The sequence below is a fragment of the Alnus glutinosa genome, chromosome 12, assembly GCF_958979055.1.
Source record: "Alnus glutinosa chromosome 12, dhAlnGlut1.1, whole genome shotgun sequence".
NCBI classification, from domain to species: Eukaryota; Viridiplantae; Streptophyta; class Magnoliopsida; order Fagales; family Betulaceae; genus Alnus; species Alnus glutinosa.
In genome coordinates, this window is record NC_084897.1 from 3,739,295 (window position 1) to 3,764,529 (window position 25,235).

Here is a 25,235-nt window from a genome sequence, read left to right on the forward strand (position 1 = left end):
AAGAAAGTGCAATAATGGATATAAAATAATAAAATAATAAAAATCTTTCAATTATTGTCAAATCTATACAATATCTTATGTTTGGCCCGCGCACATGGGAATAAAATAGAGACTTTATAATTGTTTCTTGGGATAATCCAAGGTTGAGTGCAATCACGCAGATTGAAGTTCCCTGGATTGATCAGTGTAAATTAAAGGTTGGGAAGTCTCACTCCAATAAAGGACTTGTCAACCCAACTGTTTGTCCCTTGTGCTTCTGCCCATGTGACTCCTCATTTTCAAAAGCACGAGCAAAGATGCCTAGATTCCCTCCGTGATTTTATGCATTAGTTGCATGTTTTAAAATACATATATAAAACTGAAGGAATGAGTTGTAAGTCGCTGTGTGTTAAACACTTGAGAGAAAATGGCTTTACAATCGTTGCTGCAACAATCATGGCAAGTGGTACACAAAATATCCTTGATTAATCCCCTTCTTTCTCTTATTTTTCTTGTCTCTTTTCTTTATGTTTTCAAGCGTCTTGAAACTAGTAGCAAACCCAATTTGCCACCATCCCCACCAAAGCTACCAATCATAGGCAACCTTCACCAACTTGGCACACTCCCGCACCGTTCTCTTCAAGCCCTTTCAAACAAGTACGGTCCTCTAATGTTCTTAAACTTGGGTCATAAGCCAACCCTTGTGGTATCATCCACAGATATGGCCAGAGAAATGTTAAAGACACATGATGTCGTTTTCTCAAACCGGCCAAAAACTATCGCTGCTGATGCCTTACTCTATGGATGCACTGATGTAGGATTCTCACCCTATGGTGAGTATTGGAGACAAGCTAGGAAAATTTGTGTCCTAAAACTTTTGAGCCTCAAAAGGGTGCAATCCTTCCAATATGTAAGAGAAGAAGAAATTGAAGCATTGATAAAAAAGATACGTGAGTCATGCAACAAAGGGGCTTCTGTTAATCTAAGTGAGATGTTGATGGCAACCTCGAACAACATAGTCTCAAGATGTGTACTTGGACAGAAGTTTGAAGAAGAAGGTAAGAGTACATTCGGACATTTATCAAGAAGGATAATGGAGCACCTTGGAGCATTCTGCTTCGGAGATTTTTTCCCCTTTTTGGGATGGATTGATGTTCTTACAGGATTTATCCCGAGTCTGAAAGCGACTTTCAGAGAATTAGATGCTTTGTTTGATCAGGCACTCGAAGAACATAATACAATTAAAACGACTGACGATGATGAGCGGAAAGATTTAATTGATATTCTACTCAAACTTAAAAAGAAAGGCATGCTTGATGTTGAGCTCGCTCAAGCCAACCTCAAAGCAATCTTACTGGTCTCTCTCTCTCTCTCTCTCACACACACACACACACACACACATGAACCAATGTCTAAAAAGTTTTATGTTTCCATAATTTCACAATGTCTGTGGTTAAATGTTTCTATAATTTCCAACATCTAAAGTTTTCTGTTTCCATAATTTTCACGACATGTTTGTGGGACGAAACACACACAAACCCATGTCTAAAGTTTTGTGCTTCCATAATTTCAGGACATGTTTGTGGGAGGAAGTGATAATACTTCAACAACTTTGGAATGGTTAATGGCAGAGCTCATAAAACATCCAAACATTATGAAGAGAGCACAAGAAGAGGTGAGAATGGTGGTGGGAAAGAAATCAAAGATAGATGTGAATGACATCAACCAAATGGATTACTTGAAGTGTATCATCAAAGAAACTCTAAGACTACATCCACCAGTTCCTCTCTCGGTACCTCGAGAAACATCAGCAAGTGTGAAATTTGGAGGTTATGATATTCCACAAAAAACAAGAGTATTTGTCAATATATGGGCAATCCAAAGGGACCCTACAGCTTGGGAGAGGCCAGAAGAGTTCCTCCCGGAGAGATTTAAAGACAAGACGATTGATTTCAATAGGCAAGAATTTGAATTCATCCCATTTGGAGGTGGGAAAAAGAGATGTCCAGGATTGACATTTGGTGTTGCTTCAGTTGAAAATGTGATTGCCAACATCTTGTGTTGGTTTGATTGGAGATTGCCAAGTGGTAGCGTACAAGCGAAAGACTTGGACATAAGTGAAGTTAACGGGCTCACTGTGTCCAAGAAAATTCCACTTCATCTTGTACCAAAGCCGCACACTCCTTGATCTATGGGTTAAGAGATTCGTGTTTTAGCATTTGCTGTTGTGTTTGTTTGAAATTAATGTGAGGGAAGGTGGCTTCAACCTTAATAATAATAATTGAAACTTAGTGTTCCATAGAAACTTTCATGTTGTCTCTGGAAACAAATTGTACAAAATAAATTGTGTACAATGATATTAATGTAACCCTCTTAGTCCATGAAAGGTAGGTTTCTTAACCCTCAAATTTAAGTAGCGCTAAGGTTACATATTAATAAAGGTAGAGCACTTATAAACTACTAAATTGCATGACATGCAAAATAGATATAATATAGAAGTATAAGGTCAAAATACATTAAATTGTCAAAATAAAATCTTAATTTTAAGGGATCTGTGCCCTAAGCCTAAGCATTCCACACCTTCTCCCATTAGCCTCAAAACCTGAAATGAGAAAAAACAAAACGTGAGCAAAAGGCTTAGCAAATATTCCCATCCAATTTGAAGTGGTATGTTTAGAAAATCATTTAAAGTAGAGAGTTAGAATTCAGATGACATATAACATATTAAATAAATTTTGCTTCTTGAACTCAAAAAAGTTTCTTTAATCTTTCTTAAAAAAAAAAAAAAAAAAAAAAAAAAAAAAAAAGTTGAGAAAAGGATTTAATAAATCAACCTTCTTTTGTCAAACTTGACATAAATCATAATTTATGAACACATAAAAGGTTATATTTTCACTTGTTACTTATGGCATCGCATATTATTACGCCTCATATGCAAGGGGTTGTGCGATTCAACCTTTAAGGATCTAGCATTACCTGTGGCCGCGAATGCGCCCTGGTCAGTAGATAACTACTAAGTGCACTCAGTATGGCAATCATAGTGATGGCCACACTATCATGCAACCGTAACTTCAGTGTTGTTCATTCTAACCTAGCCCGATACCATGCTCATTCTTTATTTCCTAGAACTTTCAATAATCATATAAACTTAATATGTGTGGAGGGGTTTCATTTCCAACATAAAACTTTCTGTAATGACCCACCTCCAATGTCACAATATTGTCCGTTTTTGGCTTCTGCAAACCAGACTTCTCAGGAGGTCACCCATCTTGGTACTACTCTTGCAAAAGCACGCTTAACTACGGAGTTTTGATAGGTTTATGGCCATTACGGCTTTAAAACACGCTGTATCAAGAAATGTGCGTTTATATACATAAGTACATTCCCATACCTAGGCGATGTGGGACGTCATAATCACCCTCTCTTAGGACACAGCGTCTCTACTGACGACCCTCATAAAATCACCCCATTCTTGGCTTCCTAATGAGTGCCTGCTAGCGATTCTTATAGGCTTGTGCACGCTTCCTCATCTCAGGCTGGACAATGGCTCTGATACCATTTCTAACGACCCACCCCCATTGACACACTATTGTCCGCTTTTAGCTCCCCCAAACTAGACTTCCCAAGAGGTCACCTATCCTGGTACTATTATCGCATAAGCACGCTTAACTGTGGAGTTTTGATAGGTTCATGGCTATCACAGCTTTAAAATGCGTTATGTCAAACATGGTGTGTTTATACATATAAGCACATTCCCATATCTAGGTGATGTGGGACGTCACACTTTCATTGTTTGAAAATTATCTTTCATACTTAAGCATATGTGCCCATACTTGGGCATACTTTCATTAACATTTAAAACACTTTAAATGCATTTAATTAAGTACAATAAATGCAACATAGAGATTTGAGAACATTTTGTTGGGGCACTTTTTTTGGATCGGGCCCAGCATGTTTATTTTTAACGGCACTTACTTGAGACGCCGTTAAATTCTCATTGTATATAGAAAACATAAGGTATTTGAGAATAATTCGCGACCTGTATTAAAAAAAGTCGAATATTAAGAATGGAGTGGGCTAATTATCGACATTAGTTTAAAAACGCTAAGAAATGTAACTAAAAAAAAATCATCTCATTTTCATTACCCGTCGCCACTCTCTCTCTCTCTCTCTCTCTCTCTCTCTCTCTCTCTCGTAACACACCATTTTTCGACATTCTGGCGAATACAAATATATCGCCATGAAAGGGCCAATACAAGCATCAATTGATCGATGAGTACAGTCAACTCAATACTTGACCACCGATCGATCAATGTCGAACAATGATAGATATACTGTTCATTATCTGCTACCTCCGAAAAATCTCAATTTTAGAATCATAGGGTTTCTAGAGTTTCTAAGACTTAAAAAAGAACATATTTTTTCACACCAAAATACCATTTAAAGCTTAAAGTTGGAGCCTCTTTACTTCCTAAGCCTAAAGTTCTCAACTTTACACTCTCACCAATAACTTCTTTCATCAATCCAAATTAACCTACAACTTACAAAGCCTAAGGTTTGTCTTTGGTCTCATCTAGCCCATTTAAAATGTAGCCCATCATAAAGTTAGGATTTTTCCAACAAAAGCCTAATTAAGCCTTTTTTTCATTTCTACACCTATAACTAAACATACACACACATTCTAGTATATATCCAACACACCCAATGAAAATAGCTAGGTGTGTGACACTCTCAAGGCTCACATATTTAGGCACATTTTACATCATTACAAAGCTACTCCTAACGGGAATCGACTAATACTTTAACAGAGAAAATGCAATAATGGATATAAAATATAACATAAAATCCTTCCATTATTGTCAAATCAATAAAATATCTTATGTTTGTCCGGCACATGTGAATAATTAACTTTATTATGGTTTCTTGGGATAACCAGAGACCTATAAATATTAATTAATCAAAGAGGAAAATGAAATAGATCGTTTTTCCTTGGACTATGATTTTTCTGCCACTAAAAAAAAAAAAGAAAAAAAAAAGAAAAGAAAAAAAAAGACAATTATGGACGATTTGATTTTAGACGGTTTCTAAAATCGTCTAGAATTAAACTGTTATAGAAGGTTGTTTTTAAAAACCATCTGTGAATAAATAAATATGGACGGTTTGAGTAAACCGTCAATAAATGTATAGACGGTTTGAAAATAACCGTCCGAAACTGTAAATTTTCAGGCGGTTTTGATCAAACTATCTATAAATTTATAGACAATTTGTAACAAACCGTCCATATATGTATAGACAGTTTGAAAAAAATCATCCAAAAATATAAATTTCCAGACGATTTGTTCATAGGGTAGTCAATTTAAAACCTCCTACTAAGTCACAGATCGACACCCTCGATTGAAGCACTATCGACGGCTTAAACACATCTAAAGAAAATGACTCGGATTGCCAATATCAGCTTTCGATAGTGCTTCAATTAATGAGTTTTTCAATAAAACAAAATACCCCTATAAATTCAAAAAAAAAATTGAAATTTTTTATTTAAAAAACGAATATTTTTAAGTTCTTAAAAAAAAAAAAAACTATAAATATTAATTTTTTCTTTTATTTTTTAAATTTAGCCACCCTTGGTTTTTAATTATGTATTTATTTTTTTAATTTTTTAATTTTTAGTTTTAGTTTTTTTTTTTCAATAATTATTATTTTTTTATTAAGGGTATTTTCGTCATTGGAATGAAGATTGACAATTTTGGGTATTTTGGGGTGGGACATTGTCAATTAGGTATTAGTTTGAGGGGGTATGTGGACTTTACCTAATACAGAATCCAATCTTAATTATGCGTGCAGAACCATTTTGTGTTGGTTTTTTTTTCTTTTTTTTTTTTTTGGATTTTTCTTATTTATATTTCGTTTGAGATGATCTCATTTCGTTGGATTGTTCTTTAATTTTAGGATTATTATTATGCAGGGGATTGTCATTGGCTTTTCTGTGTACTTCTTAGACCCTGCAGGCTTAAGCTAATTTGAAGTGGAAAACAAAAAAATCCTGCTGGCCTTTGCACAAGAGAGAATGGTTGGTTGGTTAGTCCTGCGTACGTGTACGTATATTCTTCATTGTTTTTCAAAAAATCCTACTGGCCTTCGCACAAGAGAGAATGGTTGGTTGGTTAGTCCTGCGTATATTCTTCATTGACCCGAATTAATTATAAGTAGGATTCACATATATAGTTCTTTTAAATTGTGGATTTGGCCATCGTTTTGTATCCATTACAAACTTTTTATAGCCGGATTTACTTCAGTTTACATGGATATGATAGATGGGGTAACCATCAAGTACAAATTCCTTCTTATCGATCTACTATCCCTCGGGCCTCAAGTTTTCATGTCAATATATATTCATTTCTTGTTATGGGAATTAATGAGCCTCTTCTATTAATGAAAAACATTGTTCTTACAAGAAGAAAATCTTATAGAACTTTTGTAAAGGATGATGTAGCTTATTTAATCAAATGAAATGTTTCTTCAAAACAGTGACCAAATAAAGATAATATTTTTTTTCGTGCTTGATAAACTAATTAAGTCTCGAATGACTTACTTATCCTTGGTTAGTTAGGTTATGAGCATTAATTGGGCGCACAAAAAATGGTCTACCAACTCATTAAACTCCCCACTCATGGTTAACATTAGTCAATCATATTAACGTCATCTATCTACCCAATATATAAGTAGTGACGTTTAACACGTTTAATATTAAATTGAAATAGAAAGTAAGTGACGAAACAAAGTTCGAACTTAAGACTTTAATTACTCTGATACAATTGTAAATAATCACTTGTCTTAAAAGTTTAAACTAATAAAAATGATGAATTAAATTATTTAATTAATATACTAACATGTTTTTAAGGATGATAATACTCTAAAAAATCACTTGATACTATAAAAAAATGTTTGTGTGTGGGTGTGTGTGTGTTTATTTATTTTATTATTATTATTATTATTATTATTATTATTTTTAAAAAAAGGATATTAGTTCAAGAAACTTGCAAATTGTGAAAAAATCTATTGTTAGAAACTTCCACTCCCATTGTTTGTTGCATTGCGTTAGATTGTGCAAAACTTAGCTTTCATCGATTGAGGACTTAAAAATATAGTTGATAATATAGTATAGTTCTAATGATATTTCCTTAAACAACGAACTTGCTTTGCACGCAACTAGTTGGGGAAAAGTTGATCACCTCGTGTTAGAGTTTGAAAAATTCAATATTGCTTTGATTAATTGGATGCGGAAATTCAAAGAGAAAAGAGCTTTCATGTTAAAACGGTTCTAACAAAAATGGCTCAAAAAGCCTTCTTTTTTTTTTTTTTTTTTTTTTTTGGTGGTGTAGTATATAGCATATCAAGAATTCTAGAATCATATATGAAAGTGTAAAGGTTCTAAGAAACAAATCGAAGAATTATGAAAACTTTGAAAATCCAATTAAACCAGAAAAATCCTACATAACTTGTGTCTAAGTTAAACGATTGAGGAATTATCTGGCAAATTTTGCTAATAATTAATTGGTCTTTTTCAATAATTGCCATTAGTTGAAATTGTTCGCAACTAACAAACTCTTGCGTAAATTGATGTTGAATTTACTTGGAAAATATACGTAATTAGGACAAAAGCCTGTGAATGCTTGCGGCTAGGTTTTTGGCTTGTGGCCCGATGCACGTGATATTCTCTAGGCTCACATATATATATATATATATATATATATATATATATATATATATATATATATATATGTACATTTTACATGCCATTGGAAAGATACTCCTAACGAGAATCGACCAATACTTCAATAAAGAAAGTGCAGTGATGGATGTAAAATATAAAATAATTAAAATCTTTCAATTATTGTCAAATCTATACAATATCTTATGTTTGACCAGCACACATGGAATAAGGCAGCGACTTTATTAAATTTTTATGGTTTCTTGGGATATTACAAATCTTAGTGCAATTACGCAGATCGAAGTTGACTGGATTGAGTGCAAAGGTTGGGAAGTCTCACTCCAATAAAGGACTTGTCGACCCATGTATTTGCCCCTTGTGCTTCTGCCAATGTGACTCTTCCTTTTCAAAAGCGCAAGCAAAAGATGCCTAGATTCCCTCGTGATTTTATGCACTAATATAACTGAAGGGACGGGTTGTAAGTCGCGTTGTGTTAAACACTTGAGAGGAAATGGTTCTATTATCATTGCTGCAACAATCATGGCACGAGCCAAGAACTACACACAATACCCTTTATTAATCCCCTTATTTCTTTTCTTTTTTTCGTCTCTTTGTTTTATGTTTTCATGCGTATTGGAAGTAGTGGCAAATCCAATTTACGTGCATCCCCCACCAAAGCTACCAGACATAGGCAACCTTCACAAGTTTGGCACATTCCCACGCCATTCTCTTTAAGTCCTTTCAAACAAGTATAGTCGTCTAATGTTCTTAAACTTGGGTCATAGACCAACTCTTGTGGTGTCATCTGCAGATATGGCCAAAGAAATGTTAAAGACACATGATGTCGTTTTCTCAAATCGGCCAAAAACTACGAGCCTGTTTGGTTGCTTGTTTTGGAAACAGGTTTCTGTTTCCAAAACAAGCAAAACCGTTTTTGTCACTGTAGCAATGCATTTGGTTAGCTGTTTTGAAACACGAAATAGATGAAAACGAAAACAGCTAAAACACGAAATCAAAGAACAACTTAAACCTGTTTTCGTAAACAGATTTCATGTTTTTATCTACAGTCATCAAAACACACAGAGAAAAAAAGTGAAATCATTTTCTTTTTGAGTGCACAGTAGTCCTATAATGCATCAGGTTGGACGTTCGATTCCTGATGCCTTTTTTTTTTTTTTTTTTCCTTTCGCTTCTTCCTCAACATTCATTCACCAAAATGGGGAGGAGCTCGCTTCTTCCTTTCGCCATTACTCTCCATCTGCACAAATACTACCCCATCTTCATCTCCACCTCCGCCACTGCATACCACGCGTCCACCTTTATTGGATCGTAGATGCCTTGGGACTGAGCCGACAGATCTCTCTCTTAGCTCAAATCACCCACAACAAGGTACTTTCGTTTGTCTTTTCCATCTTCATTTTCGTGATCTACATAATCTGCTTTTATGATATTGGTGCCGTGAATCATGCCGCCTATGCTCGTTCTTGATCTACATAAACGCAATCTCACGCCGATTTTCTGGGTCTTTCGAGACCAACAAAACCCCATTTCTCCAACCCTTTTCTTTGCTCCCTAAACTACGCGAAACCCTCTAGTCGTGACCTGAATCAGCGTCGTTGAACACCAAATTGGGCAACAAAGCCGAAGAATCCAACTGGGTTCTCGCGGCTTTTCTGTCGTCGGCTATGATTTTGAGCGAATGGGTCTACAAGGGAGATGGTTTGTGTATGGTTTGTGCAAATGGGTCTCTCTTTTTACACCAATTTGATCACAAGTGGGTGTTATTTGCATGAAAAGAGTAGAGGGAATCGGTGGGTGTGGGTGATTAATTGAATGTGGGTTTTGATTTTGGTGGTCGGCGGGGAGGATAGAGGCTGATTGAGGGGTTGGTTTACTAGAAAGTATATTTTGTTTGTTGCTGCAGATTTTATTGGTTGTATTCTGCAGTTTGTTCTTGGTTGTATGGGCTTTGAGGGGACTGTTTGTAGCTTTTCTTTGCCCTTTCGATAGTTTGAACCGGTTATAGTGGCGTGCTTGTAGCTTGGTTTGGTTTTATATATAAATAATTCTGTCATCCAAAAAAATAAAAAATACTTGTTGTATGGTGTTGTAGCTTTAAACCCACGCTTCTGATTTTTGTGCTTCTCATTTTGAATGGCAATGAGAATGTAAGAAGCCTTATCCTGGCAGTGAACAGTAATGCTCATGTTTGCTGTATATTTCTTTGTTGTTGGGTTTTGATTTTTCCTTAGTAATTTGCTTTTGCTTGTTTTTATTTGGGTAAAAATTGTCCAGTGAAGTTTTAGTGATGAAGATGTCTTTGGTCCAAGGGATTGCTCCTAGAAGGAATTCAACGACAATAAATATAGGAGTGTTGATGGAACCTATTGGTCATGAATGTGTAAATAATGTGACATACACAGTTGGTTTTCTTGTTCAAAGGGCTTCGAGTTGGATTAGCCTGATACTATAACTATTACATTATTTTTAGGATTGTGGTTATTGTCATTACTATTATTATTTCTATCTTTAGTATTGTTGTTATCTACATTATTCTTATGATGTAGTTTAGACTAGTTAAAACAAGTTGTTATAATTGATGGGCTATTTACTTGGTTAATTGTTTTAAGTTGTAGTTGATTGTACTGTGACACTTGTGGAGTAGGCAGTTTAGTGTGTACTGTTTCTATATATGGATTCAATGTATATACTGTCTTATGAGGTACTGAAGCATCAGAATTAGTTTTCTTGATATGACAAGCATTTATATGACTGCATATTGTGGTTTTCTTATTCTCTTTCTAGGGTGAGTGGGTCTTGCCATGAGATATATATATATTTGGTTCTCTATATTGGAGAAGGCATATGCCAAATTGCATGGTTCTTTTGAGGCATTGGAAGGCTGGCTTGTTCAGGATGCTCTTGTGGACCTCAGCAGCAATTCCATCTTAGATATCTTCATCAGCAACATTTGTACCACACCAGATTGGTTCAAATATTGTAGCAGATCGAGGCGCCAATTTCATAATATTATGCAGAAGAATTTTCCACAACAACTACACATTCGGCTTGTGTACGTCATCGCATTAATTCGAACTCTTCAAGAGTTATCTCCTCAAGACTTGTCAACACAAGCATTGAACATAGAGATAAAGAGGAAGATAGCATAAGATGGCATTTTATCTTTGCAATTGCAGTAACTGTATCTATCAAAGCTTTCTCGATTGTATTGTTAACACTTATCACATACTCTGTAATTATCTATTTATACTAAATAAGAATGGCAGAATGCAATAGAAAATTCATTCTGCCAAAATCTAATTCAATTTATTAATTACTACTATCTCAATTTGTGTACTAATGTATGTTGGGAGTAATGCTAAAAATCTTTTTTTTTTTTTTTTTGGTCAAAATTTAATAGTGATCCATCCCAGAGCCAATGATAATTTTGAAAGCAACATCAACTTTAACGGGATAAAAAGAAGACAAAAAATTGGTTCTTAGCACTACTTGTAATGTATTTATGTTTTCTGTATATATTTCGTATTGCTAAATGTAGAGAAAAGATAGAATTATGGAAGGGAATAGAGGTGGGAGAAGAAGAATGCAAGCTGGACCTTCGAGGGTTCCAGGGCCTCCATGCTTTATTAGAGAAAGCTTAAACTCAAGAAAACTGTTTACAACAATGAACATGACTCCTCAATACTCCTGGGCTTTGGGCTATATAGTGGATTACAACTTAACCACTAACAACCCAAACCAACAGCGTCAACTAATTCTTACAACTTGGCCCAACTACTAACAGAAAGCCTCTATGTTTACAACTGAAAAGAAGATACAATTACCATAAACTCCTCAACCGACAGACAATGCCAGCTCACCCTCATCTGTCTCCTCCAGCTCATCTCGAGCCCAGCACCCAACAGAAGACAAGACCACTTCCGCAAATCTCAAAGTCTTTCTTCCATGAGCTTCCAGCTACCTTCCTTTCCATTTGTCATCCAAAACTCCCCCATTACAATCCCCTCCCCTTCACAACACCTTGCCCACAAGGTGGGGATACAACTCACAAAGCTTCCAGTATCCTTCCCAAGTATTATCTTCCAATGGTGCTCCTCGCCACTTAACCAACACCTCCGTAAAAGATCGCCCATGTTTCTTGACAACCCGACGCTCCATAATCTGTTCCGGCTCTAGTTTAATCTCTCCATTTGCATCAACTGGGGGAAGAGTAGAAAGAGGATGGATATGCTGACCCACTTTCTGTTTCAAGCAAGAAACATGAAAGACTAGGTGTATTCGAGCTTCAGCCGGCAATTCAAACCGATAGGCCACAGAACCGATACGCTGCAAAACTTTGAAAGGACCAAAGAATCTTGGAGACAACTTCATGTTTTTCCGCATAGCCACAGTTTTCTGCCTATAAGGCTGAAGGCGCAAGTAAACCCAATCACCAACTTGAAACTCTCTCTCAGTTCTGCATCTATCTGCTTGTGTTTTCATTCTGTTCTGAGCCAAATGCAAATTGTCTCGTAAGGTATTGATTAATTGATTCCTGTTCTGCAAGTGGTCATCCACTGCATTATTGTGAGCCAAACCAGGAACATAGGACATTAATGTAGGAGGAGGAATACCATAGAGTGCTTCAAAAGGAGTCATCCTAGATGAAGCGTGATGGCTGGTATTATACCACCATTCAGCCAACGGAAGCCAGAAACTCCACTCCTTAGGCTTACAACCGGCATAGCATCTTAAGTACCCTTCCAAGCACTTATTCAAAGCCTTTGACTGACCATCCGATTGAGGATGATAAGTTGAACTATAGGCCAGAGTAACTCCTTGCAGCCGAAAAAGCTCCTGCCAAAAAGAACTAGTAAAGATGGGATCTCTATCCGATACAATCGTCTTAGGTATCCCATGCAACTTCACAACATTAGAAAAGAACAAATGGGCCACAATAGAAGCTGTATAAGGGTGTGAAAGGGCAATAAATTGCCCATATTTAGTAAGTCGATCAATGACTACCAAAATCACATTAAACCCTTTTGAAGTCGGCAGTCCTTCAATAAAGTCCATGGAAATATCATTCCATATCTGTAAAGGCACAGGTAGAGGTTACAACAACCCTGGAGGGTGAATAAGTTCACTCTTACTTTCCTGGCATACTGTGCACTCCTGCACTAATTGTTTGATATCCTTCCTCATGCCTTTCCAGAAAAAATCTGATTTAGCCCTCTGTACAGTCTTATGATAACCCGAATGGCCTGCACTGGGATTTGAATGAAGATACTGTAAGATCTGAGCCTTGAAATCAGAATTTTTAACAATAAACAATCTGCCCTTGTACAAAATAAGTCCCCGCTGGAGGGAATAACCCTTAGGATACCCCTGCCCTTGCTGTAAGTTTATCAATAGCTCTTTCGTAGAAGGATCAGACATATAACTAGACTTCAAGTCCTCTACCCAAGTTGGAGTAGGAAATGAGATTAAAGAGATACTTAAATGACCATCCCCATGTAAATCTTCAAATTGCCTGGAAAGGGCATCAGCCACCCTATTTTCTGTCCTTTTCTTATACTCAATTGTAAAATCATATCCCAACAGCTTTGTAATCCAACGCTGTTGAGACACTGTGCCCACCTTCTGTTCAAGCAAGAATTTTAAAGACTGATGATCAGTTTTAACTTTAAAAGTCTGCACAAGTAAATAGGGTTGCCACCTCTGCACTGCTGAAACCAATGATAAGAGCTCCTTTTCATAAGTAGAATAAAAAAGTGCCCTACCCTTCAAAGCTTGGCTGAAAAAAGCAATAGGCTGCCCCTGCTGCATTAACACTCCTCCCAACCCAGTACCACTTGCATCACATTCAATAACAAAAGGAAGTGTAAAATCCGGCAAGCTCAACACTGACGGACTCGTCACAGCCTGTTTAAGTTGATTGAAAGCTTCAGTAGCTTGTGTAGACCACTGAAAAGAATTCTTCTTCAAAAGTTGGGTTAAAGGGGCTGCTATCATCCCATACCCGCGAATAAACTTGCGGTAATATCCAGTTAAACCCAAAAAACCCCTCAAAGATTTAATGGTTGAAGGAATAGACCATTTAAGCATGGCTTGAATCTTCATAGGATCAGCTCGAACCCCCTTTTCTGAGATTAAATGCCCAAGGTACTCAATTTCAGCAACTCCAAACCTACACTTGGATTGCTTAACATATAATTGATGCTATTTAAGGGTTTGCAACACCTCTCTCACATGCAACAAATGAGTCTCTATATCTTGGCTATAAACCAAGATGTCATAAAAAAAAAAACCAAAACAAATCTCCTCAAAAATGGTCTAAAAACCGAATTCATCAATCCTTGGAAAGTTGATGGAGCATTTGTAAGGCCAAAGGGCATCACAAGGAATTCATAATGACCCTCGTGTGTCCTAAAAGCCGTCTTCGAAATATCCTCAGTCTTGACCCTGATTTGATGGTAACCGGACCTTAAGTCCAGTTTAGAGAACACCTTAGCTCCAAATAACTCATCCAATAATTCGTCAATCACTGGTATAGGAAACTTGTCTTTAATAGTTTCCTGATTTAAGGACCGATAGTCCATGCACATTCGCCAACTACCGTCCGCTTTTCTCACCAACAATACTGGGGACGAAAAAGGACTTTGGCTATGTCTAATCACCCCTGTTTGCAGTAACTCTTTCACAATCTTCTCAATTTCAGTTTTCTGGTAATAGGGATAACGATATGGCCTGACACAAACAGGCTTAGTACCTTCCTTAAGCAAAATCTGATGATCATGAGACCTCTGAGGTGGTAACCCCTTTGGTTCTTCAAAAACCATACCAAATTCTGTAATTAACGCTTGTAAATCCTCATGTATAACAGTCGAAGATAATGCCTGAAATTGAGGTAACATTTGCAACACTAACCCCTTAGCTGAAACATAAGCATTTTTAAAGAATTTAGGGCTATCCTCCACTGTAAGACCAGCTGAATTCAACCCTGTTAAAATTATAGGTTTCCCAAAAAGAGTAAACCTCATGGTCAACTGCAGAAAATCCCAAATGATCGGGCCCAACGTCCGAAGCCATTGTACTCCTAACACCATATCACAACCTCCCAAGGATAGAATATAAAATTCTGTAGTTAAGATAACCCCCTGAACCTTCAAAGAAACATCACTACACTGCCCCTCACTCTGAATTGTATCTCCATTAGCCACTTTAACTGTAATTCTTGTATGTGACAGGATTGACAGCTGAGTTTTCTTGACAATCGAAGGATCTAAGAAGTTGTGGGTGCTGCCCGAGTCAATCAGAATGACTACCATTTGACCCCGAATGAAACCTACTACTCTCATTGTGTGAGGAGTTGGAGTACCAGAAATCGCATGCAAAGAAATCTCTGGTAAGTTCACTCCTGATTCCTCTATCCCTTCTTCTTCAATACAAACAGAATTATCTTCCATATCCTGTTCCCACTCCATACCTTGAATCAAGAAAATTCTAGGGGTTTTGCAGACATGGGATTGACTATACTTATCATCACAATAATAGCACAACCCTTTCTCCCTTCTTTCCCTCATTTGGGCCCTAGAAATTCTTTTGGTAGGCAAAGATTTAGGCTGGACAGAATTAGAAGAATTAGTCTGACCTGCCAACAATGGGCTAGACCCACTAGAATTACCCCATTCGGATTGCTTACTAAACCCATAAGAATTTCCTGCACTCTTATAGGGTTTCCTGGTAGAATTCATGAATTCTTCCTGGATTTTAGCCAAGGAAAAAGCTGTATTAAGGCTGTCAGGATTCAACATCCGAACAGGCAGCCTAATCTCATCCTTCAACCCACTTAAAAAACAACTAATTTTATTCTGGTAAGAGACTCCCCCTCTTAAACGATTGGACAATGATTCAAACTGAGTTTTATAAGCTGTGACAGTTGTAGATTGCTTAAGTCTCATCATAGCCTCCATTGGATCATCATAAGCTGAGGGACCAAAACGAGTCTGTAATTCCCTAACAAACACGTCCCAATAAGGAAAAAGACCATTATCCTCCCCATCTTGAAACCAAACTAAAGCATCTCCTTGTAAATAAAAAGAAGCGACTTTAACTTTGAGATTCTCAGGGACTTGGTAAAACTCAAAATACTGGTTGGCCTTATACACCTAATTGGATGGATCCTCACCATTGAAAGTGGGAAGGTCCAAACGTAACTGACGGGGTTGAGCATTCCTACTCCCACTACCCGAACTATCATGATTATACAAATCATCATTACTTCTACTCATTTCATTATCATGAACAACAGGGGATTTAAACTTTACCATTTTCTTGATCTCCTCCGCAAATGCTCTGAACTGCAACTGTAAATCTTCTGCAAACCGAGCTTCCAACCGTGACTCCATCTGAGATTGAGAACTCTGAACCTCCTTCCGAAACTCTAAAGTAGCCTCATTCACATCCTGAAATTGGTGTTGAATCTGCTTCAGCTGCTCCTGATTTGCCTTCACCGATTCTGCCAATTGTGAAACTCTTGTTCCATCCGTCATTTAGAGGATCGTAGGCTCACTGATACCACTTGTAATGTATTTATATTTTCTGTATATATTTCGTATTGCTAAATGTAGAGAAAAGATAGAATTATGGAAGGGAATAGAGGTGGAAGAAGAAGAATGCAAGCTGGACCTTCGAGGGTTCCAGGGCCTCCATGCTTTGTTAGAGAAAGCTTAAACTCAAGAAAACTGTTTACAACAATGAACATGACTCCTCAATACTCCTGGGCTTTGGGCTATATAGTGGATTACAACTTAACCACTAACAACCCAAACCAATAGCGTCAACTAATTCTTACAACTTGGCCCAACTACTAACAGAAAGCCTCCATGCTTACAACTGAAAAGAAGATACAATTACCATAAACTCCTCAACCGACAGACAATGCCAGCTCACCCTCATCTGTCTCCTCCAGCTCATCTCGAGCCCAGCACCCAACAGAAGACAAGACCACTTCCGCAAATCTCAAAGTCTTTCTTCCATGAGCTTCTAGCTACCTTCCTCTCCATTTGTCATCCAAAACTCCCCCATTACACTACTTCTATAAAACAAAGACAAATCTAATGACATAAATTAGACAAAATACTGTTTGGAAATCACCCAATAAATGGAAAAAACAAAAAATTGAAAACAAAAAATATATAGAAACACCAAAAAGTTTTCTATTTTCTTCTTAAGTAAAAACAGTTTTGAAAACAATTGTCCAAACGCTTTAGATACTGTTTTTTGTTTCAAAAACTATTTTCGAAAACAATTTGCCAAACACTTGTTTAACAAAAAAACAAAAAAAAATGGTTTTTTATTTTTGTTCTCGAAAACAATTCTCAAAAACAAAAACAGAAATCGATTTGCCAAACGAGCTCGTACGGCTGCTGATGCCTTACTCTATGGATGCACTGACGTAGGATTCTTACCCTATGGTGAGTATTGAAGACAAGCTGGGAAAATTTGTATACTATAACTTTTGAGCCTCAAAAGGGTACAATCCTTCCAATATGTAAGGGAAGAAGAAATTGAAGCATTGATAAAAAAAAGATACGTGAGTCATGCACAAAGGGACTTCTGTTAATCTAAGTGAGATGGTGATGGCAACCTCAAACGATATAGTCTCAAGATGTGTACTTAGACAAAAGTTTGAAGATAAAAAAGGTAAGAGTACATTCGGACATCTATCAAGAAGGATAATGGAGCACCTTGGAGCATTCTGCTTTGGAGATTTTTTCCCTTTTTTGGGATGGATTGATGTTCTTACGGGATTTATCCCAAGTCTGAAAACAACTTTTAGAGAATTCGATGCTTTGTTTGATCAAGTAGTCGAAGAACACAATACAATTAAAACGACTAACGATGACAAGAGGAAAGATTTAATTGATATTCTCCACAAACTTCAAAAGAAGGCATGCTTGACGTTGAGCTCGCTCAAGCCAACCTCAAGCAATCCTACTGGTCTCTCTCTCCCGCACAGTGCAATAATGGATATAAAATATAACATAAAATCTTTCAATTATTGTCAAATCAATACACTACCTTATGTTTGGCTGGCATGCACATGTGAATAAGTGACTTTTTTATTATGGTTTCTTGGGATAATCAGAGACCTATAAATATTAATTAATCAAAGTGGAAAATGATCAATAGAGCCTTTTTCCTTAGACTATGATTTTTCTTGACGGCAGCGACATGCATGCAAAATGCTGAAGGATATATACAGGACCATATTTGGGAAGGACCCTTTAACATAATCATCTGTCAGTAAATAAAAAATTCGAACTTTTTTTGTGATCATAACAAGGGAGCCATCAAGATACAACTAAATAGAGCCGATTTGTGTTAAGTATCATGTATAAACTACGCAGAGCATTACAGCGTACGATCTCGTCGCCTTCATCTTTTCCGTTGCTTTTAGCCCATTAAACAACAAAAATATCAAATCTTCCTCGTTGGTTTTGATAAGATTTTTAATTGGCTAAGATTGGCCTATCCAATTATAAGCACCCCCACCAAAAAATAAAAACCAAAAGCAAAAAGAAATTAAAAAAATATTAATTTAATGATGAAATTCAATATTTTCTTTCAGTTTAAAACGCCAAGAAATTAATAAGGAATCGAATCTTATTTAGTACCAATATTTTGTGTTGTTGTTGTTGTTGTTTTTTTTTAAAAAAAAAAAATATTATTTTATGTTTCTTATTTATTTTTGGACTCTGAGACGAGCTCATTTCGTTGGATTGTTCTTTAATTTTAGGATTATTACTTATGCCGGCGATTGCCATTGGCTTTTCTGTGCACTTTTTAGACCCTGCAGGTTTAACCTGATTTGAAGTGGAAAACAAAAAAAGTCCCGCTGGCCTTTGCACAAGAGAGAATGGTTGGTTACGTTGGTTAGTCCGGCCGGCGTCTATTCTGCATTGTTTTTCATGCTTTGTATATTATAAGTTAGCACACTTTGCCTTTTGGAATGGCATAAATTGGTCTCTATCTAGAAACAAAAAATCCATTAATTAAGGGATATAACAAGGTCTACCAACTCCTTAATCTCTTGGTTGACATTAATGTGGCTTAAGACGTACGTGTAATATTCATTAATTTGAAATAAAAGGTAAATGACGAAACAAAGATTAAATTTAGGGCTTTAATTACTTTGATACCATTGTAAATAATCACTTGTCTTGAAAGTTTAAATTTATAAAAATGATAAATTTAATTATTTAATTAATATTTTAATATGGTTTTATGGATGATAATACTCTAAAAAATCACTTCATACTAAAAAAAATATGCTTTGTTTTCTTTTAGGATATTAATTCAAGAAACTTGCATGCAAATTGTGGAAAAAGTTAGCTTTCATCAAGTACTACTAATTAATGATATTTCTTTTTCTGTTGATAATTAAATCAACGAACTTGCTTTGCAACTAGCTGGGGAAAAGTTTATCACCTCGTGCTAGAGTTTGAAAAATTCAAGATTGCTTTGATTAATTAGACGAGGAAATCCAAAGAGAAAAGAGCTTTCATGTGAAGCACAAACGTCACACGCGCGTGACTATTTCTAACCCTGCATGCGATCACATTATTCAACATGACTCGGTGGAAATATCAATGTAATTTGGAGCATGTCATGCGAAAGCAAAGCACCCAAAAGCAATCGTCCAGAGATGACGAACGTACAAATAAGATCAATGCAGGCGAAAAAGAATATATATATATATATATACACACACACACACAATGGCAGAGCCAGAATTTTGGTTCACGGAGGGCAAAATTAAACAATAAAAGTGACCCAAAATTAATTGAAAATATCAAAGAATGTAATTAACGAAATAAATAAACAATTCAATAAAAATAATTTGACAATGTTCTTTTTGTAGGTATGCTCTTCGGATTTGGTCTATATCATTATGATGATAATTTGAAATTTTGTTCTTAATTAAGCAAGTACCTACTGGCATATTTACTAAATCTACCTTGACACGGACTCATTTGGAGTATGAGTAAAGTCCAATGAAATCATTGTTGCTCTCTATAAGTTCAAATAACTATAATTATATATTTCATAGAATTAAAATGTTATTATGTTGGTGGAGTTAAAACATAATATCAAGAAGTGTTATTTATGCTCCGTTTGTTTCAGCGCAAAATGATTTCGGCATTTTCCGGTGTTTGGTAAGGGCGAAAATAATAGTCAATCGGAAAATAATTTCTGTTTGACAAAAAATGCTTAGTAAATTTCAGAAATTGATTTACGCTATTTAAAAGCGTAAATCGTTTTCCGAAGACGCCAGACGCGGTCGATCTCTTTTAAACGACGTAGTCGACCTTCACGTTCAAGCAGCCGACTACCATCGAAATCTTGCCAATATCGGAATCCGACAACATCCGGTTAACGTTGCCGGAATCCGGCGACGGAATCCGGCCACCTTCGCCGGAATCCAGTCAGCCCAGATTCCGGCGACCAATCTGGTCGGATTCTGGTCAACTAGCTGGAATCTAGTCAAACCAGCCGGATCTGGCCAGAGAGCAAGATTTCGACCGACCGGCCGGATCTGGCCAGAGAGGCTGGATCCCGGCCGGCTCTAGCCTGAGATGTAACACCCATTTTTTTTTTTAAATATGAATACTTATGAAAATAAATATTCATTTATTAAGGAATTTTTATAGTTTTTCTTTAATAAAAGTTTAGATGAACCTCAAACTTTAGAATAACGAAAATAAGGTCAAACAAACTCCGTTTTGATCGATTCAAAAGCCAGAACGCTTGTCTCAAAGTCTTTTAGCTACCCTCCAAATTTCATAATTTTTGGACTTCGTTAAGAATATGAAAACACCCACAAAAACTACTACCTCTGTTTTGAGCGAAAATTTAACATTTATATTAGTAGGCCCTTTTCATTTGTTTAAGAACCCAGGCCACATGTTTAAGAGGAGCCAAGCCCTAGTCCATGTGCCCTTTGATGCCCATCCCACACTTACAAATTAACTTAGCCTACACGTCTTGATGAGTTGATCAAAAGAAAATGAACAAATGGCAAGCTACCAACGCAACACTCATCAAACTTGAAGCCCAAGTATAAATCCCAGCCTTTTGATCAAACTTGCTGCTCAAGGGTGATTCTCGACCAGCTGATGAGATCAAAAGAAGCTTCTATGGAGACTTTCGTGCACCCTTACAGCTCACAACTTGCTGCCCAAGTTGCAGCCCCAACCATTGGATAAGCTTTGATCAAAACCATCTCAACCGTTTAAATGTGTATAAAGGGAAGGTGCACCCTCTCTTCAAGTCACGCCCAACGGTCTTCTTCTTCCTTTTTATTTTCTGCATCTCCCTCAAACTCTCCCTCTATATTGCAGCAAAGAAAAAAAGAAAAAAAAAAAAAAGAAACCAGAAAATAGAAGACCGAAACCCCTTCTTCCATTTTCGGTGAAGCTCATAACACCGTTCATTCTTTTCCCTCTGATGTGTTCGGTTAGCTCCCTTGTGTGTGTGTGTGGGTGTTTGGTAGTGTATAGAAAAGAAAGAGAAGAAAGGTAGAACAAGTGAGAAACTTCTGGAACGTGTTCTTCCTTTGTAAGTGAATTCTCCTTATTTCTTTTGTTTATTTTAATTTTATAAAGACAAAGACCTGATATGTTTTATACATGGTCGGTCAATAAAAGAAGGAAAAGAGAGAGTTGAGTCAACTTTGATAAAAAAAAATAAATAAAAGGAAGAGTTGTGGTCTCGGTGATTGTATAGAAAAGGAACAAAAAGTAGTCTCTAGAAAAGGACAAAGGAAGGTAGAGAAAAAAAAAAAAAAAAAAATGAAGAAGAAGAAGATAGAATAAAGAAGAAGGATTTTTAGAATCAAATAAAGCTTTGTTTTAAAGCTTGTGATTTTATGAGTTTTAATAAGTACTAATATTTTAAGTTGTGTTTTAAAACAGGCTTTCCAAGTGGCGCAAAAGATTTATAAAACACGTTATAATGCCTAAGTAAAAAGTTACTGTTTTACAAAAGCGTTTTTACGCCGCCCTAATATTTTAAAATATTTTAGATGTTATTGATACTAATACCGTTATTCTTCCCGAATTTTATAAGAATAAAATAAAGTTATTATTCTATTAACTTGTTTTGAAACATAAAACTCATTATTTACATTTGGCAAGCTATTATGTTTATCTGTTATAAAAATAATATATACGTGTTTAATTAATTGATGAAAGAAAAGAAATAATAAGGAGAGGATACCTTAGTTTAAGTTTTAGGCTTCAAATCTCAGAATATTTTTCTAAACTTCTTCTTGCAATTTATTTTTGTAGAAGGTAGCTAAAATACTGCTCAGAAAATACAAGGTAAGGGAAACACTACTTCAAAACCCCGACAAAGTTTTAATAAAATTTTTCAAGAGAAAAATCGGGAATTTTCTAAAACTCTTTCATGCTATGATTCTATTTATATTTCCGTCATGAAAATAATCTTATCATATAATGTGATTGGAATCTCATGTGATCATACATAGCTTATAATTGTTACATATGAGCAAAGAATGGCATCATAATATATATTATGAAATCATAATTTTCAAAGGCATATGTTACATATGAGCAAAGGTTGATATCATAATACATGTTTCATCTGCACACAGTTTTACCCCTGCGGCACCATGTCATAGATATCCGGATTCCACAGTTTCATAGTTTCATAGGGTAGCATGGCAAACACACGGAAGCACGAAAGTGTGTGCTACCAGCCGGGGTGGCCTTCACCTAGGGAAGTTCCCAACCCGGTACGGCTTTCCCCTGTGACGACAGGATGGGCTCATAGTCGTCTTTTGAGACGAGCCAAATGTGCGCCGCTCATAGTTAATTAGCGGATATTGGACTAAGGGTGGATAAAACTTACACATTGAATTCTTGTACATTTGATCTAATTGCATTCTCTCTATCTGATTTTTATCTTGAAATCTATCCTGGTTGTAAGAGAGGTTAAAACTTACACACTGCATAAATGATTCATGCACCATTCTACATTTGATATAATTGTATGTCATTTAACTGTTTCTTACTTGCTAAATTATTTGAATTCTATTTAGAATTCCTGAAAAGAAAATTATACTTTTGTTGTTGTGTTTTCCTTACTGAGTTGTCGAATTCACCCCTTTTTCTCCAAAATCTTTTCAGATGACATTGTAGACCGGAGTCTTTTCTTTATGGATGGCATAGACCCCACCCCTAAGTGCAATAGATCGATAAAGACCGGCCTAACTTTTGTATTGTGCATATTATTTTGAAATTTCTAAAAATATGATGTAATAACTCAAGAACTACTATGTATATATTCTTATAATGAAATATAGCCATGTGCTATTCTTGGGTAAATGTGTATATGTTTTAAATTATAGGATTTTTTTTTTTTAAAGTTCAAGTTCGCGTTCCCCTTATATCCCAAAATGGGGGCGTGACATGAGAGGCCGGATACCGACCGGCTCTGGCCAGAGAGTCCGGCTGGCCGGCCAGATCTGGCTAGATCCGGCCAGCCTGTCGGGATCCGACCTCCCTGGCCAGATCCGACAAGATGGCCGGAATCCGGCCGTTTGTGTCGGAATCCGGCCATCCCATATTTTGACAAAACTATTCGGATTCCAACCTTTATCTCGAATTTTGGCTATATTAGCCGGAATCAGATAAAAGTGGTTAAAATCTTGTCAGTCAATGACGAAATCTCGTCATTGATGATTTTTATATTATTTTATATTAATATTTATATATTTTGAATAAAAATTAATTTTTATAGGTTAAAATGATTGAATGAAAATATAAAAAATATTTGTGATTTTCTGTACGCACCAAACACAAAAAAATGCTTTCAGGGAAAAATATTTTCCAGAAAAATGACTTTCCTTAAACCATTTTACGATGGAAACCATTTTACGTCGAAACAAACGGAGCATTAGTAAAATACTATACGACTATTATATAACTAAGATATTGTGGTTGCGAAAATCAACTCTTGAATTTTTATTTTATTTTGTAAGTATTGATCTAAAGGTTAATTTTTACAGTCATCAATTTATATGAAAATCATATAACAATTTTTTAAATTTCATTACTCTAATAAATCATAACTTTTCACTTGAAAAAAAGAACAGAAAAAAAAAAAGAAAAAGAAAAAAGAAATTGCAACTTTGGAACACGCATCAAGAACTCAGCAACTAATACTAACTAATTAAAGTATATATATATATATATATATAAAGACTAAAGTACACTACTTACACGTAAGAGCACTCCCATCAGTTTTTCAACAATTTTTTTTATATTTAGGGAACAAATTTACTTTTTACTTCCCTATAAAAAAACACCCCACAATAGATTCCCTAAATTTTTCTTATATCAATTAAATACTATTTTTTACTTTTATTTTATTATTTTTTCTCTTTCCTACTTTTATTTATTTATTTTTTTTTTGTTCTCTCCTCTCTTGTCATCTCTATCCTCTCTCTCTCAAAATCCACCAGTCCACCGCCCCTTCTTCTCTTCCTCTTCTTTTCTTCTCCCTTTCTTCATCTTCCTGATCCTTCCTTCCTCTCTTCTCTGTGACCCAAAACAAGTAAAGTGAGAGAACTTGGGAGAGAGACCGAATTAGGGAGAGAGATTGAGAGAGAGAGCTTGAGGAAGAGAGATTGAATCAGAGAGAGAACCAGAGATGCAGTGAGACCCGTGGGCCCAATTTCCGGTGGCCTAAGAAGAGACGTGGTGAGAGGAAGGTTCGATCTCCAGTGGGTGATGCTGGGTCGATGCTGTAGAAGTTGAGGGCGCAATTCTGGTGGCTTGAGGTGCGAACTTTTGGTGAAACAAGAGGAAATTTTCGGTGGAATTTTGGACATTTCAAACTGTGAAATTTTGGTGGAATTCTGGTGAAAATTTCTGGTGGAATTCTGAACTGTAAATTTTCCGGTGATCCTAGGACTTGGGGCTTTGCTTTGGTTGAAGAAATTTTTTATTTTGATTGAGTTTAAGTTTTGACGGGGTGGAGACGATGGAGGACGGGGAAGGTGGAAGGAGAGAAGAGAGAGATGATTTTTTTATTTATTAAAATATTAGGTTGGGAATCTACAGTAACCATGTATATTTACATGGTTACTGTAGATTCTCAAGGAGATCATGTAAATTTAGGGTGTCTGATGGAGGGTGTTTTTTGATAAAATTTTTCTTAAATATAAGGAAGAGAACCATTTTAGGGAGTCTGATGGGAGTGCTCTAAGTGATGTGACACGCGATTCTAAAAACAAACAAGTCAACAAAAGCTGCAAAACACAACTTTAAAAGACTAAAAGTTTAAAATAAACACCCAACTGAAACACTGTACACGCCACACGCGTTTTGAGTGTTTTGGACTCGGGCTAGAGTTATTAAAACGAGGCATTTTGTCACAAATAATTAACCCAGCGTTGTGCACGATGTTCGTCTTCTTCTTTTTCTTCGTTAAGAGTCAGGACCTTTTAACC

At 36.1% G+C, this 25,235-nt stretch overlaps 1 protein-coding gene across 1 annotated transcript; it reads left to right on the plus strand.

Annotated features, from left to right (window-relative positions):
- The first annotated feature begins 406 nt into the window (after positions 1-406).
- On the plus strand, positions 407-2,167 carry LOC133883013 (cytochrome P450 71A1-like). Its single transcript, XM_062322186.1, has 2 exons — positions 407-1,336; positions 1,553-2,167. Exons 1-2 carry the CDS (start codon positions 407-409, stop codon positions 2,165-2,167), a joined length of 1,545 nt encoding a protein of 514 aa, XP_062178170.1.
- The last annotated feature ends 23,068 nt before the right edge of the window (positions 2,168-25,235 follow it).